At 42.7% G+C, this 20,652-nt stretch overlaps 1 protein-coding gene across 1 annotated transcript in view; it reads right to left on the bottom strand.

Moving 5' to 3' along the window:
• The window catches only part of slc12a3 (solute carrier family 12 member 3), a 78,974-nt gene that overhangs the window by 39,816 nt on the left and 18,506 nt on the right, over positions 1 to 20,652 (bottom strand). Inside the window, 7 exon segments of the mRNA XM_072547507.1 lie at positions 2,080 to 2,155; positions 2,157 to 2,217; positions 5,862 to 5,946; positions 8,368 to 8,495; positions 9,434 to 9,545; positions 11,895 to 12,005; positions 19,688 to 19,827. Coding sequence (XP_072403608.1) covers positions 2,080 to 2,155; positions 2,157 to 2,217; positions 5,862 to 5,946; positions 8,368 to 8,495; positions 9,434 to 9,545; positions 11,895 to 12,005; positions 19,688 to 19,827 — 713 coding nt within the window.

Consider the following 20,652-nt stretch of genomic DNA (forward strand, 5'->3'; position numbering starts at 1 on the left):
AAATGCAGCACCCCACATTTATCGGAATTATACTCCATCTGCCACTCCTAAGTAAATGACAAAAAGTAGAGGACCCATCACCGATCCTTGTGGCACTCCACTGGTCACAGGCCTCCAGTTTGAAAAACAACCCTCCACTACCACCCTCTGTCTTCTACCTTTGAGCCAGTTCTGTATCCAAATGGCTAGTTCTCCCTGTATTCCGTGAGATCTAATCTTGCTAGTCAGTTTCCCATGGGGAACCTTATCGAACACCTTACTGAAGTCCATATAGATCACATCTACTGCTCTGCCCTCATCAATCCTCTTTGTTTCTTCTTCAGAAAACTCAATCAAGTTTGAGAGACATGATTTCCCACGCACAAAGCCATGCTGACTATCCCAAAGTCAGTCCTTGCCTTTCCAAACACATGTACATCCTGTCCCTCAAGATTCCCTGCAACAACTTGCCCACCATCGACATCAGGCTCACTGGGCTATAGTTCCCTGGCTTGTCCTTCTTAAACAGTGACACCACATTAGCCAACCTCCTGTCTTCTGGCACCTTACCTGTGACTGTCGACGATACAAATATCTTCGCAAGACGCCCAGCAATCACTTTTCTAGCTTCCACATGGTTCTAGTGCACACCTGATCAGGTCCTGGGGATTTACCCATTTCAAGACATCCAGCACTTCCTCCTCTGTAATATGGACATTTTGCAAGGTGTCACCATTTATTTCCCTACAGTCTATATCTTCCATAGCCTTTTCCACAGTAAATACTGATGTAAAATATCTGCCCCATTTTCTGTGGCTCCAAAAATGACAGCAGTCCTTAGACTGTGCTCCCAGCAACCTCCAAGGCCTGAATGTGACAACTCGCCAAGACCTGGACCCACAGTTTCGCATGACCTGACCTCCAGTGGCAGGACCTGAAGGTCTGAGCTCCAGCTGCAGTGCCCCAGAGGCCAGCTCTAGCTGCTCATTGAATGTCTGTCTCAGGTATGGGAACAACATGATCTGATGGTCATAGAGGCAGCAGTACTGCCCAGACCCTAGAATCCATGAAATCAGGAACTTGGTGATCAGCATGATTCTCTGACTCATAGAATTCTTACAGTATGGAAGCAGGATATTTGGTCCATTGAGTCCACACCCAACCCAAATCCCCATCCCCCCCCACCCCCCACTCCCCCCCAAATCCCCCCCCCCCTCAAATCCCCCCCCCCCACCGGACCCTGGTGCTGTTGCAGCAGTACTAACTGCTGAGCCACTGTGCCACCCTCAAAGGATTCTAAAGCCTGAAGGATATGGAAAAAGTAGTTAGACGAAGTAGTTATCAGGAAGCTGTTCCCGTTGGGTCAAACATTTGCGAACATACATTGAAGGTGATTGACAAAAGAAATGATGATGACAAAGAAAATCCTTGTCCAGTATTTACAATCGAGAATGCACCGGCATGTGGTGGAGGCAAACTTTACTGTGGCTTACTTACAGAAGTGAACTGGGTAAGCACCTGACATGGAAAAAAAACACATAGGATGATTGGGAAAGGGCATGGGAATGAAATTGAATCAAGTGTCTTTTTTTAAACAGAGAACAAGCATGAAGTTGACAGGCTGATTGGCCTCTTTACATCGAACAGTGATTGTTAGATTGACTCAGCTCCAGAAATGGTGATCTTTTCAACACAGAATTTCACTGTGACAATTCCCATTCAGTGCCATGCAACACTTTGAAGTTCCAATTCACCAATCCCTATTCCCCTTCAATGCTCTGACAATTAATTCCAGAAAATATGCAAAAGATAATATGCGCAGTTCTAATGCACCACACTTACTTGCAATTATTCATATTGTAGAGAATTTGAACTGACAAACTCTCCTTTTCCATTCCTTACTTCCTTTCCTACAGCTTTTAAATCAAAAATTACCATGTCAATAAAAATAATTTTGCTGCTTCAAGTATAAACATGTAATTGCCACTGTATTGTTTTTGGATTAGTGGTGCTGGAAGAGCACAGCAGTTCAGGCAGCATCCAAGTAGCTTCAATATCGACGTTTCGGGCAAAAGCCCTTCATTAGGAATCTGTTTTTACCTGGTAGTAGTTAATGAGTCCATAAGTACAAGTACCAGCCTGACTGCATTCAGTGAAATTCCATCCATAACCAATCCATTGAGCCGACAAGAATGGTGTCATTGAGACTACCAGAGGCATCACATACCACACAAGATCCTAAGGTGGAAGGTGAAAGAAGCTAGGTTAAAGATACGTTTCACGAACATCTGACCATTCTTATATCCTTGAAGACTCTAGTTTTAAGAATGGTGTATGGTAAGGAGTTTGCCTTTGTGTTTGGGGTGGTGGAGAGAGTGTTCCTCAAGAAAATACAAGGTAGATACATTATTTCCACAAGTTGTGGATTCTAGAACTAGGGGGCTATGGTTGAGAATTAGGGCCAGGCCACTCAGGAGAGATGTTAGGAAATTGACTACTTTGTCATGGAGAGGCAGTGGTCTAGTGATATTACCACTAGAAACCTAAGTAATGTTCTGGGGACCCGGGTTGGAATTCAATAAGAAAATCTGGAATTAAGAATCGAATAGTGATCATGAATCCATTGTTGGATTCTGGGGAAAAAAAAAATCTGGTTACCAAAGTCCTTTAGGGAAGGAAACTGCCTCCTTACCTGGTCTGGCCTACATGCAACTCCAGACCCACAGCAATGTGATTGACTTTTAACTGCCCCTGGGCAATTAGGGATGGGCAATAAATGCTGGCTGAGCCAGTGGCCATTCTCATCCCATGAATGATGAAAATAAAGTCTTCAATACACAAAGAGTGGCAAATATTTGGAACAGTTTTTAGCAACAGCAGTAGATGCTGGATCAGTTGTTAATTTTAAATGGATAAACATTTGTTAAATAAATGAATTAAGGGATATGGGTCAAAAGCAGTTATATGGAGTTAGGCCACAAATCAGCCATGATCTCACTGAATGGCAGAACAGGCTCAAGGGGCTGAATAGCCTACGCCCGATACTATGTTCCTCCAGCAACTATTTTTAATGTCTCAAGCAGTACAGCTGAGTATCCAGGATTCTTTCACACAGAATCCAAATTGTATCGCTTGCTCAGAAAATGTCAGCTTTGATGTGCAAAGATTTGAAAGATCTACTAACAATTCAGTCACATACTCCAGTTACAGTGTTTGCTTGCTCCTGTCAAGTCAAAGTCCTGCAACATCCCCCTGCCTAAACGGCAGTGTGGACATACCCACACAAGGGAACTGCAGCGGCTCGAGAAGGCAGCTCTGCACCACCCTCTCAAGGGCAATTTGACTTAGACAATAAATACATGCGCAGCCAGCAATGCCCATGCCCCATAAGTAAATAAAAAAAGGATAGGAATCTGTGGAATACAAAACATGTGACTGGTTGAAGATTGTTGTGTTGTTGCTGTTAATGATGGCACACTACCCCACTTTACCACTTGTGTGTAATATATTTATGCATTTGTGCTGCTCAACAAATTCACATAACCAACTACTTAAAAACTCTCAGCAAACAACAAGCACAAATATCGTCACTCTAGTATGCCGTTGGTATATGACTAGGACTACTTCATTCTTCAAATGAATGTTTTAGATTGTTTTCTTCAAACATTTGTAGATCATTCCGTTACCCATTATTTTAAGGAATGTAGTGATTGAGGTTCACAAGGAGGTGATGTTAGCAATTCTAAAAAGTGTGAGAACAAATAAGTCCCCTGGGTCAGATGGGATTGATCCTAGGATTCTCAGAGAAGCTGAGGAGATTGCAGAGCCTTTGGTTTGATCTTTATGTCGTCATTATCTACAGGAATAGTGCCAGAAGATTATTGGATAGCAAATGTGCCCCCTTGTTCAAGAAGGGGAGTAGAGACAACCCTGGTAATTAGAGACCAGTGAGCCTTAGTTCAGCTGTGGGCAAAAAGTGTTGGAAAAGGTTATAAGAGATAGGATTTATCATCTAGAGAGAGGAATAATTTGATTAGGGCTAGTCAACATGGTTTTGTGAAGGGTAGGTCATGCTTCACTAAACTTATTGAGTTCTTTAAGAAGATGACCAAACAGGTGGATGACGTTGATGTGGTGTATATTGATTTTAGTAAGGTAGTTGATAAGGTTTCCCATAGTAGGCTATTGAACAAAATACAGAGGCAGGGGATTGAGGGTGATTGAGCTGTCTGGATCAGAAATTGGCTAGCTGAAGGAAGACAGAGGGTGGTGGTTGATGGGAAATGTTCATCCTGGAGTTCAGTTGTTCGTGGTGTACAGCAAGGATCAGTTTTGGGGCCTCTGCTATTTGTCATTTTCATAATGAACCTAGATAAGGGTGTAGAAGGATAGGTTAGTAAACTTGCAGATGACACTAAGGTTGGTGGGGTTGTGGAGAGTGCTGAACAATGGTGCAGGTTACAGAGGGACATAGATAAGCTGCAGAGCTGAACAGAGGACGAAAATGGAGTTTAATGTGGAAAACTGAGAGGTGATTCACTTTGGAAGGAGCAACAGGAATAAAGAGTACTGGGCTAATGTGAAGATTATTGGTAATGCAGATGAGTGGAGACGTCTCAGTGTCTATGTACATTGATCCCTGAAAGTTGCCACCCATGTTAATAGGGTTGTCAAGAGGCATATGGTGTGCTAGCTTTTATTGGTAGAGGGATTGAGTTTTGGAGCCACAAGGTCATGCTGTAGCTGTACAAAACACTAATGCAGCCGCACTTGGAATACTGCGTACTGTTCTGGTTACCACATTATAGGAAGGATGTGCAAGCGTTGAAAAGGGTTCAGAGGAAACTTACTAGGATTTTGCCTGGTATAGAGGGAAGGTCTTATGAGAAAAGGCTGAGGCACTTGAGGATGTTTTCATTCGAGAGAAGGAGGTTGAGAGGTGACTTGAGACATTTAAGATAATCAGAGGGTTAGATAAAGTGGACAGTGAGAGCCTTGTTCCTCGGATGGTGATGGCTAGCATGAGGGGGATACCTTTAAATTGAGGAGTGATAGATATAGGACAGATGTCAGAGGTAGTTTCTTTACTCAGAGTAGTAGGGGCATGGAACAAACTGCCTGCAAAAGTAGTAAACTCACCAATTTTAAGGGCATTTAAACGGCTATTGGATAAACATAGGGATGAAAATGTAATAGTGTAGGATAGATGGGCTTCGGATTAGTTCCACAGGTCGGCGCAACATAGAGGACTGAAGGATCTGCACTACGCTGTTATGTTCTTTGAATGCGTTTGCCCATCTATTTCAATAGGCTAACAACTGCCAACTCATTAGATAAAAGAATATGACTTAACCATCTTAAATGTTCCTACACTTGCATCAGGCAATCATTTCTACACGTGTGCTACCTCAGTTTAGTTAATAGCACCTTTACCACTTAAGTCATGGGTTCAAACCTTGCTCCAGAGACTTGAGGTTGTGTCATCAGTGCAATAATACAATACCTGCAACATCACAACTTTTGGGCAAAAGAAAAGCGAAGCAGAGGCTCTGCCTGCACAGTCATGCAAATGTAAAAGCTCCTTTTGTACTGGTGTAGTAAGAATTCCCAGAGATCTAAATCAATACAATTGTGTTCTCATTTTAATGACTTGTGATTCTGGATAAGCACTTGATAAAAGGCAATGACCAATAATTCAATATTTTTTGTTATGCAAAAACAATGAACAATTTGAATTAAAAGATGTAAACAGCACAGAAAACTGGAACCTGATCATTTGTAATAAGAAACAATGAATCTACAAGTTTTAGATAAACTTTCAAAAGTAAAGAAGAAATCATAGTTATATAATGATGATAAATAATAATCATTCTACAATTTACCAATGGTAGCAGAAATTACAAGGTAGGAAAAGGCTGTCCAAAAAATGGCTGACAGAGCTCCCTTTGGAATGGCTACATCAGGGTCCTAGAAGTATAATGCAATGCAAATGAGCCCATTCAGTATATAAGGAGGTTACTAACTGCAGACAGAAAATGGTAATGAGTTAACACGAGACAAGTCAGAGGAACCTCGATTATCTGAATGAGATGGACGGGCATTATTTTTTTCGGATAATTGATTATTCGGTTAATTGATTTCCTCTGAGCTCGGTGTTTTCTGTGAAGTCTGCTCTCCGTTCAGGGCACTAGGCAGCAGCACACTATAGGGTAAGGGCATCACTGAGCAAAGTCAGTACCTACTGCCTTTATAAAAGTCAATGATGTTCTGCATTCTTGAATTATCTGTGTTGAAGGTACTCCCATAGTACTATTGAGTAGGAAGTCGAACAATTGTGACCCCGGCAGAGGTGAAACATCTATGGAGATGTATTTCCAAGTTGTGAGAAAGACTTGGAGGGGAACTTGAAGTGATGTTCCTTTGCATTGTATACCTTTGTCTGCCTTGGTAGAAATCAGGGGATCGGGACGGGCAGGATCGGGGCGAGGTGCGGGAGGGGGGTGGTTCTGTCAAAAAAGCGTTACTGAAATACATCTTGTATCTGGTGACAGTACAACTATAGGAATAAATCCATTATTTGTTCACTTTACTGCATTAATTTTCACATACGTTTGCAAGAGAATGAATTTGCAATACAAGTTCTATATTCTTTTGGTATTCAATTTGTGAATTTGATCATGAACTCAGTCCAACTTTTGGGGGGGGGGGGGGGTGATGGGGCGCAGGGGATGAGTCATGGATGGACAGCAGTACCAAGAGCAAAGAGTTTACTTTCCATAGTAGCTGGGGGATGGGGGGGGGGGGGGAAGAGGGGAAGGGGGGAGAGAAGGGGGCTTAATGCCTGAGTTTATGGAGCTGGAAAATGGATTGTGGACATGCCACAAAAAGACAAACTGAAGAAGCAACTGGATAGGTTTGGGGAAAAAGACCAAGAGATAGTCTTAAAAAACTGAGATGAGGAAGCTGACATGAACCAGAAAGGAAGCTGCTAGTTTGGCTAAACTGCATGTACCTTCTCCTAAACTTTTTTCATGTTCTATATATTGCAAGTTAAACTCATCCAACTCTGACTGTGTCTCATCAAGTCAGGTTAGAACAGGCTTCATGAGGTTTGTTTCAATTGCTTGTCTTATAAAAATGGAGAGAATATTTTCATTGAGATAGTTCACTCTAGGCCAAATTTCAGAACAAAGACACATGGGAAATGCCCCTTCAATAAAAACAGAATGAGTTTGGATTTGGATTTGAGATGCCCAGGTCAGACCAGGCATAAATGGCCTGAAAATCCAACCAAAAATTGTTTATCCCTTACTTCCTATAACCTTATCTCTTTTAGCAGACCCAACTTTGACTTTCCAAAGTATTCAGCCCCTCGAGTGTCATTTTCTCCCAATAAACGTAATCGATTTCATGTTAGCATATTTAACACCCCCAATTTTATTCAGTTTTAGCGAGATAACCATTTTACAGTTGTCCAATTATTATTATCTGAAATTCAAAAGATTGATGATTTTTTAATTCCTGTATAGAATGATACATCAGTTTCATTTTCTCCATTTGCATTCATCACCGGATCAAGTGAAAGAAACAAACTTTGAAGCAAATTGACTCCAGCTTTCTCAAATTCCCACACACTCTCCTCCTCAGTAATTTCTGGAAATTACATACTCAATTATATGACACACCTCAGTCATATTGCCATGAGAGGGAAAGATGTCACAGAAATATCTAGTCCACAATTAGTCTGAAACCAGAAATTGAAAGCATAAAACCAGTAACAAGAAGAAATACCATTAGAAAGCAGTTATCTTCCTTCATAATACTTAGGAACATTTGATCATTAAATTTATTACAGCTCTTTTTAAGTTGTAAAAGCCTGAAGTATACCTTTTTACTTTGTTGATATATTTTTCTGGACTGGGAAATTTGCAAAGATATCGCTGCAAGTGAGGGGCATTGATAGGATAAATAGCCAAGATCTTTCTCCCAGAATCGGGGAGTCCAAAACTAGAGAGCATAGGTTTAAGTTGAGAGGGGAAAAACGTAAAAGGGAACTTAGGGGCAGAGGGTGCTACATATATGGAATGAACTGCCAGAGGAAGAGCCAGAGGCTATTACAATTTCAACATTTAAAAGGCATCTGGATGCGTATATGAATAGGAACAGTTGAGAATGATATGGGCCAAATGTTGACAAATAGGACTAGATTAATTTAGGATATGTGGTCAGCATGGATAGCTTTGACAAAAGGTTTGTTTCTGTGCTATACATCTCCATGACTCTATAAAGAAGGACTTCCTGTTTTACATCTGCTCAGACCTTGCCACAAAGAGATGAGACAAAAAAATCTTACAATTTTATGTTTTCATTCACAACATTTTGAATTACCTTCAGGTTGCCAGAGATGTTTGCACCTGCCAGGATGCCAGTTGCAGAGGGAAAGAAAATGGAAAACATGCCAAAGAAGGACGAGTCATTTTGCCAGCAAGGCAAAAAGTTCTGGGCAAATATATCAGCTGAAAAGCAAAATCAGCACTAGAATGAACAGCAGAGATGGACACCACTGTCTGAATCCAACCAATCACCATGCATCAGTACAACTACAAGACATCATGTTCTGAGTGCTGCAACCAATTGTAAAACAACCTAAGCAAACCCAGTCAAAATAGCTTGAAGTTACCCAATGTGGTAGCAATTCACAGCAGGTTGTTCAGTGAACACATCCGAATACAAAACACTTTCGCCAAGCAACATTGTGTTTTACATTTGTTCACACTGCTTAATTCTGCAGAGTCAAAAAGTGTGGCGCTGGAAAAGCACAACAGCATCTGAGGATCAGACTTTTTGGGCACAAGCCTTTCATCAAAATGCTGCTTGTTTTCTCTACTGCGGGACAGAATGAACAGAGAGAAAATGCTTATTATCATATATGATTCAAAACAAATTCAAAGGGCTCCAAGGTGAGAAATATCAAATGAGGATGTCAGAGATGGTATAAAACGTTAACCTTCTGCCATCCTACTCTCCTGCCAAAGGCAGTGATTCACATTGAAGTAGTGCTCCATGAAATCTGGCTACTTTGCCGAAGTGCCTATTCCTCATTTGTGAGCTCAGACAGTGATCAGTGCCAGAGTATTCATCCACAAGGAATCAAATTCAACTCTATCCTCATTCAACAGCCACTTGCACCTATTTTTCAGCAAAGGTCACTGAAGTCAGGAGCAGGAAACATCTGATTTCCCCATTCCCTAACCCAGGGCATGGGGACAGGCTGAAGCTCCCCACATTGGGCACACAATCTGCAAAATATTAGCAGTCTGTGCCCCAACATACATTTCGCCACAACTGTGCTGTAAAACTCCTCAAAACATTGATGTTTATTCAGATGCAATAATTAAAAAAGGGACTTAAGAAAATGTAGCTTGAAAATAAGCAACCTCCACAAGTTAGAAACCTAAGTAGCTGAAAAAACCTTTGGTCTGTTTTTCTTGCGATCCTGGGATAAATGTCCCCACAATGTAGTTTGAAAAGGAAATCATGATCACAAAGAAGAAGCCAACCTGTGCCTATCAGAAAGGAAAAAGAAGGGGCATTCTTCATCACAGAAAACAATGGGAAAGTTGTAGCCTTGCCCCACCAGTACAGCTAATACCAAAGATGGTGGATCAATGAACTGGAGGATGCAAATAATGCTAAATTATTGCTTCATTCACTCACTTGGTGAAAAACACTGCTAAAGCGCAGAGTCCCACCAAGCAACCCTGAAAATAACATGTACAGTGTAATAAAGTTGAAAGTATGTATGCTCACTTTGAAATAGAAAGCATTTTCTGAATTTTGAAGTAAACTTAAAATGCAAGCTCAGCTTTTCGAATGGAAAGGCTGAGAGATGAGCTGTTCCAAAATAGATACATGTAGGAAATGGCTGTTAAAATGGATACCTAAGTTCTGGCTGCTGTTTTGACAATAATTCGAGTTTAACCAATCGGTTTAAATTATGCCCAGGATACTAAATAGAGTTTGAATTTATTGTTTTGACACCCAGAAACCAATCAAATCATATGCATTTTAATGTGTCATGGGAGGTATAAAACATGTAGGCATTTTGAAAATGGGTGAGAGAATAACTGCCATTGATCAGCCAAGCAACTGCTGTAGAGCCGGACAGCTAACTGACCAGCTAATATCTCGCTCTCAAAAGAAATTAGAAAACACTCTCTATCAAAGGTCTCTTTTCATGTGAAACATACTCGCAGTATAAAGAAAGAAAGATGACCCAGGGAGATCATCAGCCAGAAGAGAAGACAGAGACCGTGTGGTCTTGAGATTAAGTTAATACAATGTTTAATAAATATTGTTATTAAAACAGCTTTTTTTAAAAATAGAGTTGGGGTCAGATAGTAAGTAGTTAAGAAAAGGAGAGCTTGGATTTGTGAATAGTTGTTGTTTCACGTTCAGTATTAGAGTTAAGAAAATGAATTGTTTTTTTTCCTTTAACTAGTGGAATTTAGGAGTTCTCTGCCACTCATATTTTAACAGATTATGAGGAGCGGTGAGCTTTTCTAGGTGTTTGGTTTAATTAAGAGGGGCTCAACCTTCACTTCATATCAACAGTTACAAAAACGTTTTAATTTTATTCTACTAAATCTTATTAAATAGTAGAAGAAAAACATAACATCTGATCATAGACATTAAAGAATAACAGTGTAATGTACTACTACAAAAAAAGTCCTACAGCTATTGAGAGAGTAAAGCATTCTGACATCTTGGATCCACTCTGTGGAATTCTCGAAGCCCTCACACTTTGTTCCTCAGCACCAAGAGAAATCTTTCTAAAGCCTGTATTTTTGACCAACACTACCTCCAAATCCACTGAGCTTGTGTCAGCCAGTAAAAGGAGAAAGTGAGGACTGCAGATGCTGGAGATCAGAGCTGAAAATGTGTTGCTGGAAAAGCACAGCAGGTCAGGCAGCATCCAAGGAACAGGAGAATTGACATCTCGGGTGGGCTCATGCCCGAAATGTCGATTCTCCTGTTCCTTGGATGCTGCCTGACCTGCTGTGCTTTTCCAGCAACACATTTTCAGCTCAGCCAGTAAAAGCCACTATATAAATGCAAATGATGTCGCATCAGGAGCAATATGCTGCATCCTACTTGGAGTTTAGCCTTTGTCTTATTCCAACCCATCTCCATCCTACCTAAAATTTCAGCAAAGGCTCTGATCTGAAGTCTAGTTGAGCTTACAAAGGGCAGGATACATACTGCTGGAAGGGAAGACAAATCTTTAATTCTTTGTATGGATCTTTTGATCATATTCCTAATGAGTCACTCATATCAGTAAACTAATGCTGTTAACCCGAATATTCAAAAGAATATTCCACATGTTACAAACAGCAAATTGGCAATAACTTTAGTCTCTAAGCTTTTGGGACTGTCACATGTGCAATACTCGATAGCAACCACAACTTAAAAGTGCATCAGTACAGTGTACGTGTTGCTGGCTCCAATGGCTATACTGTGCAGTTGTCAGACATGGGTTTGCTACACAAGTGAGATCACTGAATTCTGCTGCTGAAAGAGTCACTCGTTGCTTGGGTTCTTTACTGTGTGCAGAGAGGATAAAAGGGTTATTAAGTTCAAGTAGTCACAACAGGGACCTTAAGTCTACCTTACTGCAGTCAGCTCAGAAGCAGCAAGGATAGTGAGAACATTTGCTAATCTCCTGAAATAGGAGAGTACAATATGGTACGTAGGTGACCTAAATATGGATAAAGTACATAAACAAGCAAATATAAACAAGGACTCATTAATACAGTATTTACAAAATAAAAGTAAAATCAATACCTAAACTTTTCTGAACTGACTGATTACAAAGACTCAAAACTTTGGTAATGTTACAATTTCCATGGCTTTACCTTTGCTTCCCATTCCATTCCAGCCAGTAAAATCCCAAGTGGCACTGTCACTGTTATGACTCCGATAATCCGTATATCATTTGTGGGGTCCACAATTGTTGCATTGTACTCCTGTTGTAAGGTTAAAGTGCTTAGATTCATAGGAGCTTTGCAGTGTCACAACTGAATAACACCAAAACTGAAAATAGACATTGTGATTTTTGGATTTACAGTCCGATCATTATACAGACACTCAGTGTATGCAACTTGATTATGAAACCTATTCTTGGGATGCTCAAGAACAATACCTAACAGCGGATACATCTCAGAATAACACATTGCTGTAAAATGTTATTTTTTGCAACAAGTTAAACTCAATAATTGATCTTGAGTAACTCAATTCAACAAATTCAGATTGGTTTCTTCCTTTGGCATAATTACACTGATCACATACAAATCAGAGACACGTTCATAAATAATGTTGTACTGACAAAGTTACCTGGTGTCCAAGATTCCAACAATGGATTCTATTAGCAAATAATGCTGAAATGGGCCATTTAAACATCACACATCAGAATTATAGACAACATGTGTCAGGTAATGACTTAGAGGAGGGAGTTGAAGGGTGGGTCAGTAAATTTGCAGATGATACAAAGATAGGTGGAGTTGTGGACAGTGAGGAGGGCTGTTGTCGGCTGCAGAGGGACTTAGATATGATGCAGAGCTGGGCTGAGGAGTGGCAGATGGAGTTCAACCCTGCCAAGTGTGAGGTTGTCCATTTTGGAAGAACAAATAAGAATGCGGAATACAGGGTTAATGGTAGGGTTCTTGGTCAGGTGGAGGAACAGAGGGATCTTGGGGTCTATGTACATAGATCTTTGAAGGTTGCCACTCAGGTGGATAGAGTTTGTAAGAAGGCCTATGGAGTATTATCGTTCATTAGCAGAGGGATTGAATTCAAGAGTCGTGAGGTGATGTTGCAACTGTACAGGACTTTGGTTAGGCCACAGTTGGAGTACTGTGTGCAGTTCTGGTCGCCTCACTTTAGGAAAGATGTGGAAGCTTTGGAGAGGGTGCAGAGAAGATTTACCAGGATGTTGCCTGGAATGGAGAGTAGGTCGTACGAGGATAGGTTGAGAGTTCTCGGCCTTTTCTCGTTGGAACGGCGAAGGATGAGGGGTGACTTGATAGAGGTTTATAAGATGATCAGAGGAATAGATAGAGTAGACAGTCAGAAACTTTTTCCCCGGGTACAACAGAGTGTTACAAGGGGACATAAATTTAAGGTGAAGGGTGGAAGGTATAGGGGAGATGTCAGGGGTGGGTTCTTTACCCAGAGAGTGGTGGGGGCATGGAATGCGCTGCCCGAGGGAGTGGTAGAGTCAGATTCATTGGCGACCTTTAAGTGGCATTTGGATAGGTACATGGATGGGTGCTTAATCTAGGATAGAAGTGCGGCACAACATCGTGGGCCGAAGGGCCTGTTCTGTGCTGTATTGTTCTATGTTCTATGTTCTATGTAACCCTGAAAACTGTTGTTATACAAAAGAGGTTGCTGACAGCTTCAGAAACCTGGTCATTAAAATAATCATTGGGGTTTGTCTGAAGCAGAGATCATTTTGTAGAATTTCTGAGTGAATGCAAGCACCAGAGAGTGGTGAATTTTGAAAATAGTCAGCATTCTGAAATTAATTTAGCAAATGAAAACTGAAATATGTCAACAATAATCAAGTGAAATTAAACAGACCAGGCAGCCGTTTCATGAGTTTGTTAATTAGATTTAATACAGATCAAAACATAACATTAACTAATTTATTTAATTTGTTAGTTTTTTTTTATCCATTTAGCTAATAGAATGAAATTCTACATACAATGTATTTTGCTGCTGAGTACATAGTATTTTGCTGCCGATGGGCCATTAATTGAATTTAATTTAATGCAGCATGTCCTATGCCTCCATATCTAGGGAGGATCTGTGCCTCACAAAATCCGAGATGCAAAAATAATCAACTTGGTCAATAACAATCATGACATTGGTGACTGTAGTCAGTAAGTGAGGAACGGCTTTACTGGTGGTGTTGGAAGGGGTTTACTCTCGTTGCTCTGACCAGAATGCAGATCCTGGCATCAGAGTCATAGAGATGTACGGCACTGAAACAGACCCTTCGGTCCAACTTGTCCTTGCCGACCAGATATCCCAACTCAACCTAGTCCCACCTGCCAGCACCCGGCCCATAGCCCTCCAGACCCTTTCTATTCACATGCCCATCCAGATGCCTCTTAAATGTTGCAATTGTACCAGCCTCCACCACTTCCTCTGGTAGCTCATTCCATACATGTACCACTTCTGCGTGAAAATGTTGCCCCTTAAGTCTCTTTTATATCTATCCCCTCTCACCCTCAACCTATGTCCTCTCATTCTGGACTCCTCCATCCCGGGGAAAAGACTTTGTCTATTTATCCTATCCATGCCCCTCATGATTTTATAAACTGCGATAACGTCACCCCTCAGCCTCCGACGCTCCAGGGAAAACAGCCCCAGCCTGTTTAGCCTCTCTCTATAGCTCAAATCCTCCAACCCTGGCAACATCCTTGTCAATCTTTTCTGAATCCTTTCAAGTTTCACAACATCTTTCCGATAGGAAGGAGACCAGAATTGCAAACAATATTCCCACAGTGGCCTAACCAATGTCCTGTACAATCGCAAAATGACCTCCCAACTACTGTACTCAATACTCTGACCAATATAGGAAAGCATACCAAACGCCTTCTTCACTGTCCTACCTACCTGCGACTCCACTTTCAAGGAGCTATGAACCTGCACTCCAAGGTCTCTTTGTTCAGCAACACTCCCTAGGACCTTACCATTAAGTGTATAAGCCCTGCTAAGATTTGCTTTCCCAAAATACAGCTATTCACATTTATCTGAATTAAACTGTAAGAATAATAGGGTGGTTATGGTGGGGGATTTTAACTTTCCAAACAGACTCTGACTGCCACATTGTTAAGGGTTTTGGATGAAGACAAATTTGTTAAGTGTATACAAGAAAATTTTTTAATTCAATGTGTGGATATACCTACTAGAGAAGGTGCAAACTTGACCTACTCTTGGGAAATAAAGGTGGATGCAGTGTTTTTCCTCGGAAGGTGGGCGGGAGTCCTGATTGTGAAAGTAAGCTCGGAGGCGGAGGCGACGGAAGAATTGTTCGATGTCACGTCGTGTATTAAATTCATTGATGCGTGGACGGAGGGGGATGAAGGTGAGTCCTTTTCTGAGGACTGATCGTTCGTCCTCAGTGAGTGGGAGGTCTGGAGGAAAAACACTGCATCCACCTAGACACCCCGCGCTGGCCTATTACCTGCCCTCGACCTCTTCATTTCCAACTGTTGCCGGGACATTAACCGCCTCAACCTGTCGACCCCCCTCCCCCACTCCAACCTCTCACCCTCACAACGCGCAGCCCTCCAATCCCTCTGCTCTAATCCCAACCTCACCATTAAGCCAGCGGATAAAGGGGGCGCAGTGGTAGTCTGGCGCACTGACCTCTACACCGCTGAAGCCAAACGCCAACTTGAGGACACCTCTTCCTACTGCTCCCTCGACCATGACCCCATCCCCCATCACCAAACCATCATCGCCCAGACCATACAGAACCTCATCACCTCAGGAGATCTCCCACCCACAGCTTCCAACTTCATAGTCTGGGAACCCCGCACTGCCCGGTTCTACCTCCTTCCCAAGATCCACAAGCCTGACCACCCTGGCCGACCCATTGTCTCAGCATGCTCCTGCCCCACTGAACTAATCTCTACCTACCTTGACACTGTCCTAAACCCCCTAGTCCAGGAACTCCCCACATACGTTCGAGACACCACCCACGCCCTCCACCTCCTCCAAGACTTCCCTTTCCCCGGCCCCCAACGTCTCATCTTCACCATGGATATCCAATCCCTCTACACCTCCATCCGCCATGACCAGGGCCTCCAAGCCCTCCGTTTTTTCCTCTCCAGACGTCCCCAACAGTACCCTTCCACTGACACTCTCATTCGTTTGGCCGAACTGGTCCTCACCCGTAACAATTTCTCCTTTGAATCCTCCCACTTCCTCCAGACCAAAGGCGTAGCCATGGGCACACGTATGGGCCCCAGCTATGCCTGTCTCTTTGTTGGCTATGTAGAACAGTTGATCTTCCGTAATTACACCGGCACCACTCCCCACCTCTTCCTCCGCTACATTGATGACTGCATTGGCGCCACCTCGTGCTCCCGCAAGGAGGTTGAGCAATTCATCAACTTCACCAACACATTCCACCCTGACCTTAAATTTACCTGGACCATCTCTGACACCTCGCTCCCCTTCCTGGACCTCTCCATCTCCATTAGTGATGACCGACTTGACACTGACATTTTTTACAAACCCACCGACTCCCATAGCTACCTGGATTACACCTCTTCCCACCCTATCTCTTGCAAAAATGCCATCCCGTATTCCCAATTTTTCCGCCTCCGCCGTATCTGCTCCCAGGAGGACCAGTTCCACCATAGGACACACCAGAAACGTCGATTTCGCTGCTCGTTGGATGCTGCCTGAACTGCTGTGCTCTTCCAGCACCACTAATCCACTGTTGGAATATTGCGTGCAATTCTGATCTCTTTCCTACTGGAAAGATGTTATGAAACATGAAAGGGTTAAAGACTTACAAGGATGTTGCCAGGGCTGGAAGATTTGAACTATAGGGAGAGGTTGAATAGGCTGGGACTGTTTTCCCTGCAGCATCAGAGGCTGAGGGGTGACCTCATAGAGGCTTATAAAATCATAAGGGACATGGATAGGAGAAATAGACAAAGTATCTTCTTTGGGATGGGGAGTCCAGAACTAGATGGCATAGGTTTTGGGTGAGAGGGGAAAGATGCAGAGGCTGGTGCATGCGTGCAATTAGCTGCCAGAGGAAGTGGTGGAGGCTAGAACAATTGTAACATTTAAAAGGCATCTGAATGGGTATATGAATAGGATGGCTTTGGAGGGAAATGGACTGGCTGCTGCAGGTGGGACTAGATTGGGTTGGTATTTCTGGTCGGCATGGACAGGTTGGACCGAATGGTCTCTTTCGATGTTGTACGTCTTTATGACTCCATGACTATAACTTCTATCTGCCACTCCTCAGTCCATTGGCCCATCTGATCAAGATCCCGTTGTACTCTTAGGTAACCCTCTTTGCTGTCCACTATACCGCCAATTTTGGTGTCATCTGCAAACTTACTAACAATATCTCTTATGCTCACATCCAAATAATTTATATAAATGATGAAAAGTAATGATGTATTGACCTTGAGTCTCAGCGCAGTTTCAAACTTGGTGGATTGACAGTCTACATCATCTCACTTTAGCAGTTAGAGGGGAAGTGGTGTGAAGTGTGCGGACAAGACCTCATAGACCTCAACAAAGACTTCAACCTTTTGGTACGGTAAATAAGCTACCTATGTGGGCTTGTGGACACCTTTACTTCAATTCCATATTAATACGCAGAGTATCACAAGTTACAATACAGCCTCATAGGAGACTTTCCAGATCAGCTGTGTGGTCAAGGTAGAGCTGTGTCCTGGTACCAACTCTCTTCAGCCAATTTCTCTACATTTCTGTTGCTCTACGGGGAGGCTGTTAACCTGCACACCAGAGCTGACAGCTAGCTATGCAACTGTGTGTCAAGACAAAACAGTGTAATGGCACTGGCAGCCATCATTGAAGCTAATCTGGGCCAGCTTGTAGATTGGTTCTCCCGGGACAGAGAGAAGCTTGAGCTGACAATTGGCATCAGAAGGACCAATGTTATGGACCAGGAGGTAGATATTCCACCTTCTAACAACAGGACAAGCTCACATTGGAGCTCACTAACAGCCTTACATACGTTGGATCAACAACTACATGCCCTGTGAAAATGAAATTGGCACCAGGATTGCCGAAGCAACACTGTCGTGTAAAGTTGAGACATAGCAAACTAACTAAAGATACAAGACTAGGTTTGTGTCCTGAACAATGTCTTTTACAGCAGGGAGGTGTGGACAACTTCAGTAAGCCATTCCTGGGCATCCTGTGGCAAGACAAAGTGCCGAATATGCAAGCACATCAGGATGCAGCGATGCCCAACAGGTTTGCCTTCTACAATCAGTGGTAACTCCATTGGCTGGCTCATGAGCAAAAGGATGAGTGTTGCATTCCTAAAGATAGATTAGATAATAAACTCACTGTCACACACAGGTCTATCCAGTGGAGATGGCTGTGGAGCAGGACGCTCCAAATGGAACTCCTCTGCTCCTTTTGTTTATTTCCTGTTTTCTTCTCTTTTTTTGTGCCTTTTTCCCATCTTAATGTTCTCTGCTGAGGTGGGCCAGGGCCAGGGCCAGGGCCAGGGCCAGGGACGGACAGCGGGCAGAGGGCAGGAGCGGGGGGCAGGAGCGGGGGGCGGGTTCAGTGGCTTGCAAGCCCAGGCAGACCACATATGGAAGCCCCTTTTGCCAATCCACTGCAGACTTTACGGAAAGGCTGTAACACTCATCTTTTTAACTTTATTCTCATTCTTCCAACTTGTACAATGGACAACTATAAGTAATGTAACATTTTCCCCTTTCTTTTTCTCTTTATTTCTGTATTTTGTATTTAAGATCGCACCTATTACTTTGTCCCTGAGGTGGTGCCACATGGAACAACATTGTGAACCTTTCACTGTACTTTTGTACCTGACTGCAGGTGATGTTAAAAGGATCTTCTATTCTATCATTGCTCACCTCCATCTGAAACACCACCATCTCTGCCACAGGGCTCCAGAATTTGGAATCGGCATGTGGAAAGTGCTTGCCGTGGCTCAGTATCTCTAAGACCATCTATCAGGAACTGGGTAGGAAAGTAGAAGACAGAAAAGACAGGCAACTCAGGGAGGAATGCTCCTCAGTCAACCTCAGGCCAATGCACTTCAAGTCATTGCAAGTGAGCCTCTACAGGCAGAACACAGTAATTCGGAAGTGACAGACTAGGGACAGTACATGGTCTCCCAAGCTGACTGGATGTCATCACTCAAAGATTTGTTATGTTTATGACTAACAGTCCTTTAATTCTGGGTTATCTATGTGAATTAAAGAATGCGTGGAATCTTTATTCTGCACGACCCAAAGTAAATGCGTTTGTGATAGACCCTGACCTGCCCCTCACCTGTGATCTGCCAACCTCTCGGGGGTTTTCACTCAGAACCCAGCCCGGCGTAAAATGTTGACAAAGCTGAAACTTGTCATTATTCTGCCTCTATTGGTTGCTTAAAAGCAAGCAATGAAAGTGTGTTTGGAAGCAGGGCTAATCCAGCTCCCCAAACAGTAACACAATAGAATTTAAAAAAACCTTCAGTTTTATTTCAGTGTATGTTTCCACGCTGCATGACTATTAAAGCAATTGCTGAAAATGTGTTGCTGGAAAAGCACAGGTCAGGCAGCATCCAAGGAGCAGGAGAATCGACGTTTCGGGCATGAGCCCTTCTTCAGGAAAGCAATTAAAGCAATTGGTCTAATAGTATCTCCCCTCTCTTCGGCTTTGGGGGAATACCTGGTCTTCACTGAGGAACAGTCTATGGTGGAAAATGTGGGTTTGTAACCTTACAGGCAAGGTCAGCGAGACCATGAGTGCTGAATTCCATCCTCGTGTTCATTTGGTATCTCGGCCGTGCTCATGTATTCAAAAGAATGGGCCTGAGCAAGGCAACGATTGGTACATGTAGTTCTTTCAAAACACGAAAGTACTGTGACAAAGGATTGAAATGAATCCAACTTACAACAAGGAGATCTTTCACAGTCTCAGCGAAGCCAACAACGTGCATGGAAACTGCCATCGCGTTTGCAAAAGTAAAGATGAGACCAATGGAGCCTCCAAGTTCTGGGCCAAGGCTTCTCGAGATAAGAAAATATGAACCACCTGAACAACACAGAAAGGAAGGCCAGTTTACTGTAAACACAGAAGAACACAAGGGAACGGATCTAAAAATATACTTATGGATTTAGTCTTTGGGAAATGGCAGAAGACACCCATGTTTCCAGTTTGCACTTATTCAGCAGAATCTTGTACTTAATTTAAACTGAACCAGTAATTTGCTTCATTTCTGCTCTCTGCCTACTATGCCTTCCCTTTTTAAACTACTGTTCAAGAACAGAGGGATCCTACCAAATGCAACAGGAACAAGAAAAACCTGATGTTCCTGACCTATATTTTTCTCTTTGTTAAAAAAAAAATCATTGAAGGGTGCAGCTGGCTATGCCAGCATTTATTGCCCATTTCTAATTGGCCACAGGGCAGATAAGAATGAATGACATCACTATGGGTATGAGTCACATGTAGCCCAGACCATAGAATCCCTACAGCCCAGTTATAGGCCATTTAGCCCATTGAGTCTGCACCAACCCTCTGAAGAGTATCCCACCCTATCCATGTAAGCCCATATTTACTACACTTATCCTGCACACTACGGGGCAATTTAGCATAGGCAATCCGCCTAACCTGAACATCTTTGGATCAAGTGAGGATGGCAGTTTCCTTCCCTAAAGGACATTAGTGACCCAGATAGGTTTTTCTGACAATTAGCAATGGATTCAGATTCTTCATTCCAGATTTTTATTGCATTCAAAATCCACCATGTGCCGTGGCAGGGTTCGAACCTGGATCAACAGTCCAGCGATAATACTTCTAGACCATTGCCTGTCCCAGACATAACACGCTACTTGAATGTTTCTATGAAACCCGACT

This window comes from Chiloscyllium punctatum, chromosome 26, assembly GCF_047496795.1.
Source record: "Chiloscyllium punctatum isolate Juve2018m chromosome 26, sChiPun1.3, whole genome shotgun sequence".
In the NCBI taxonomy this organism is placed as follows: Eukaryota; Metazoa; Chordata; class Chondrichthyes; order Orectolobiformes; family Hemiscylliidae; genus Chiloscyllium; species Chiloscyllium punctatum.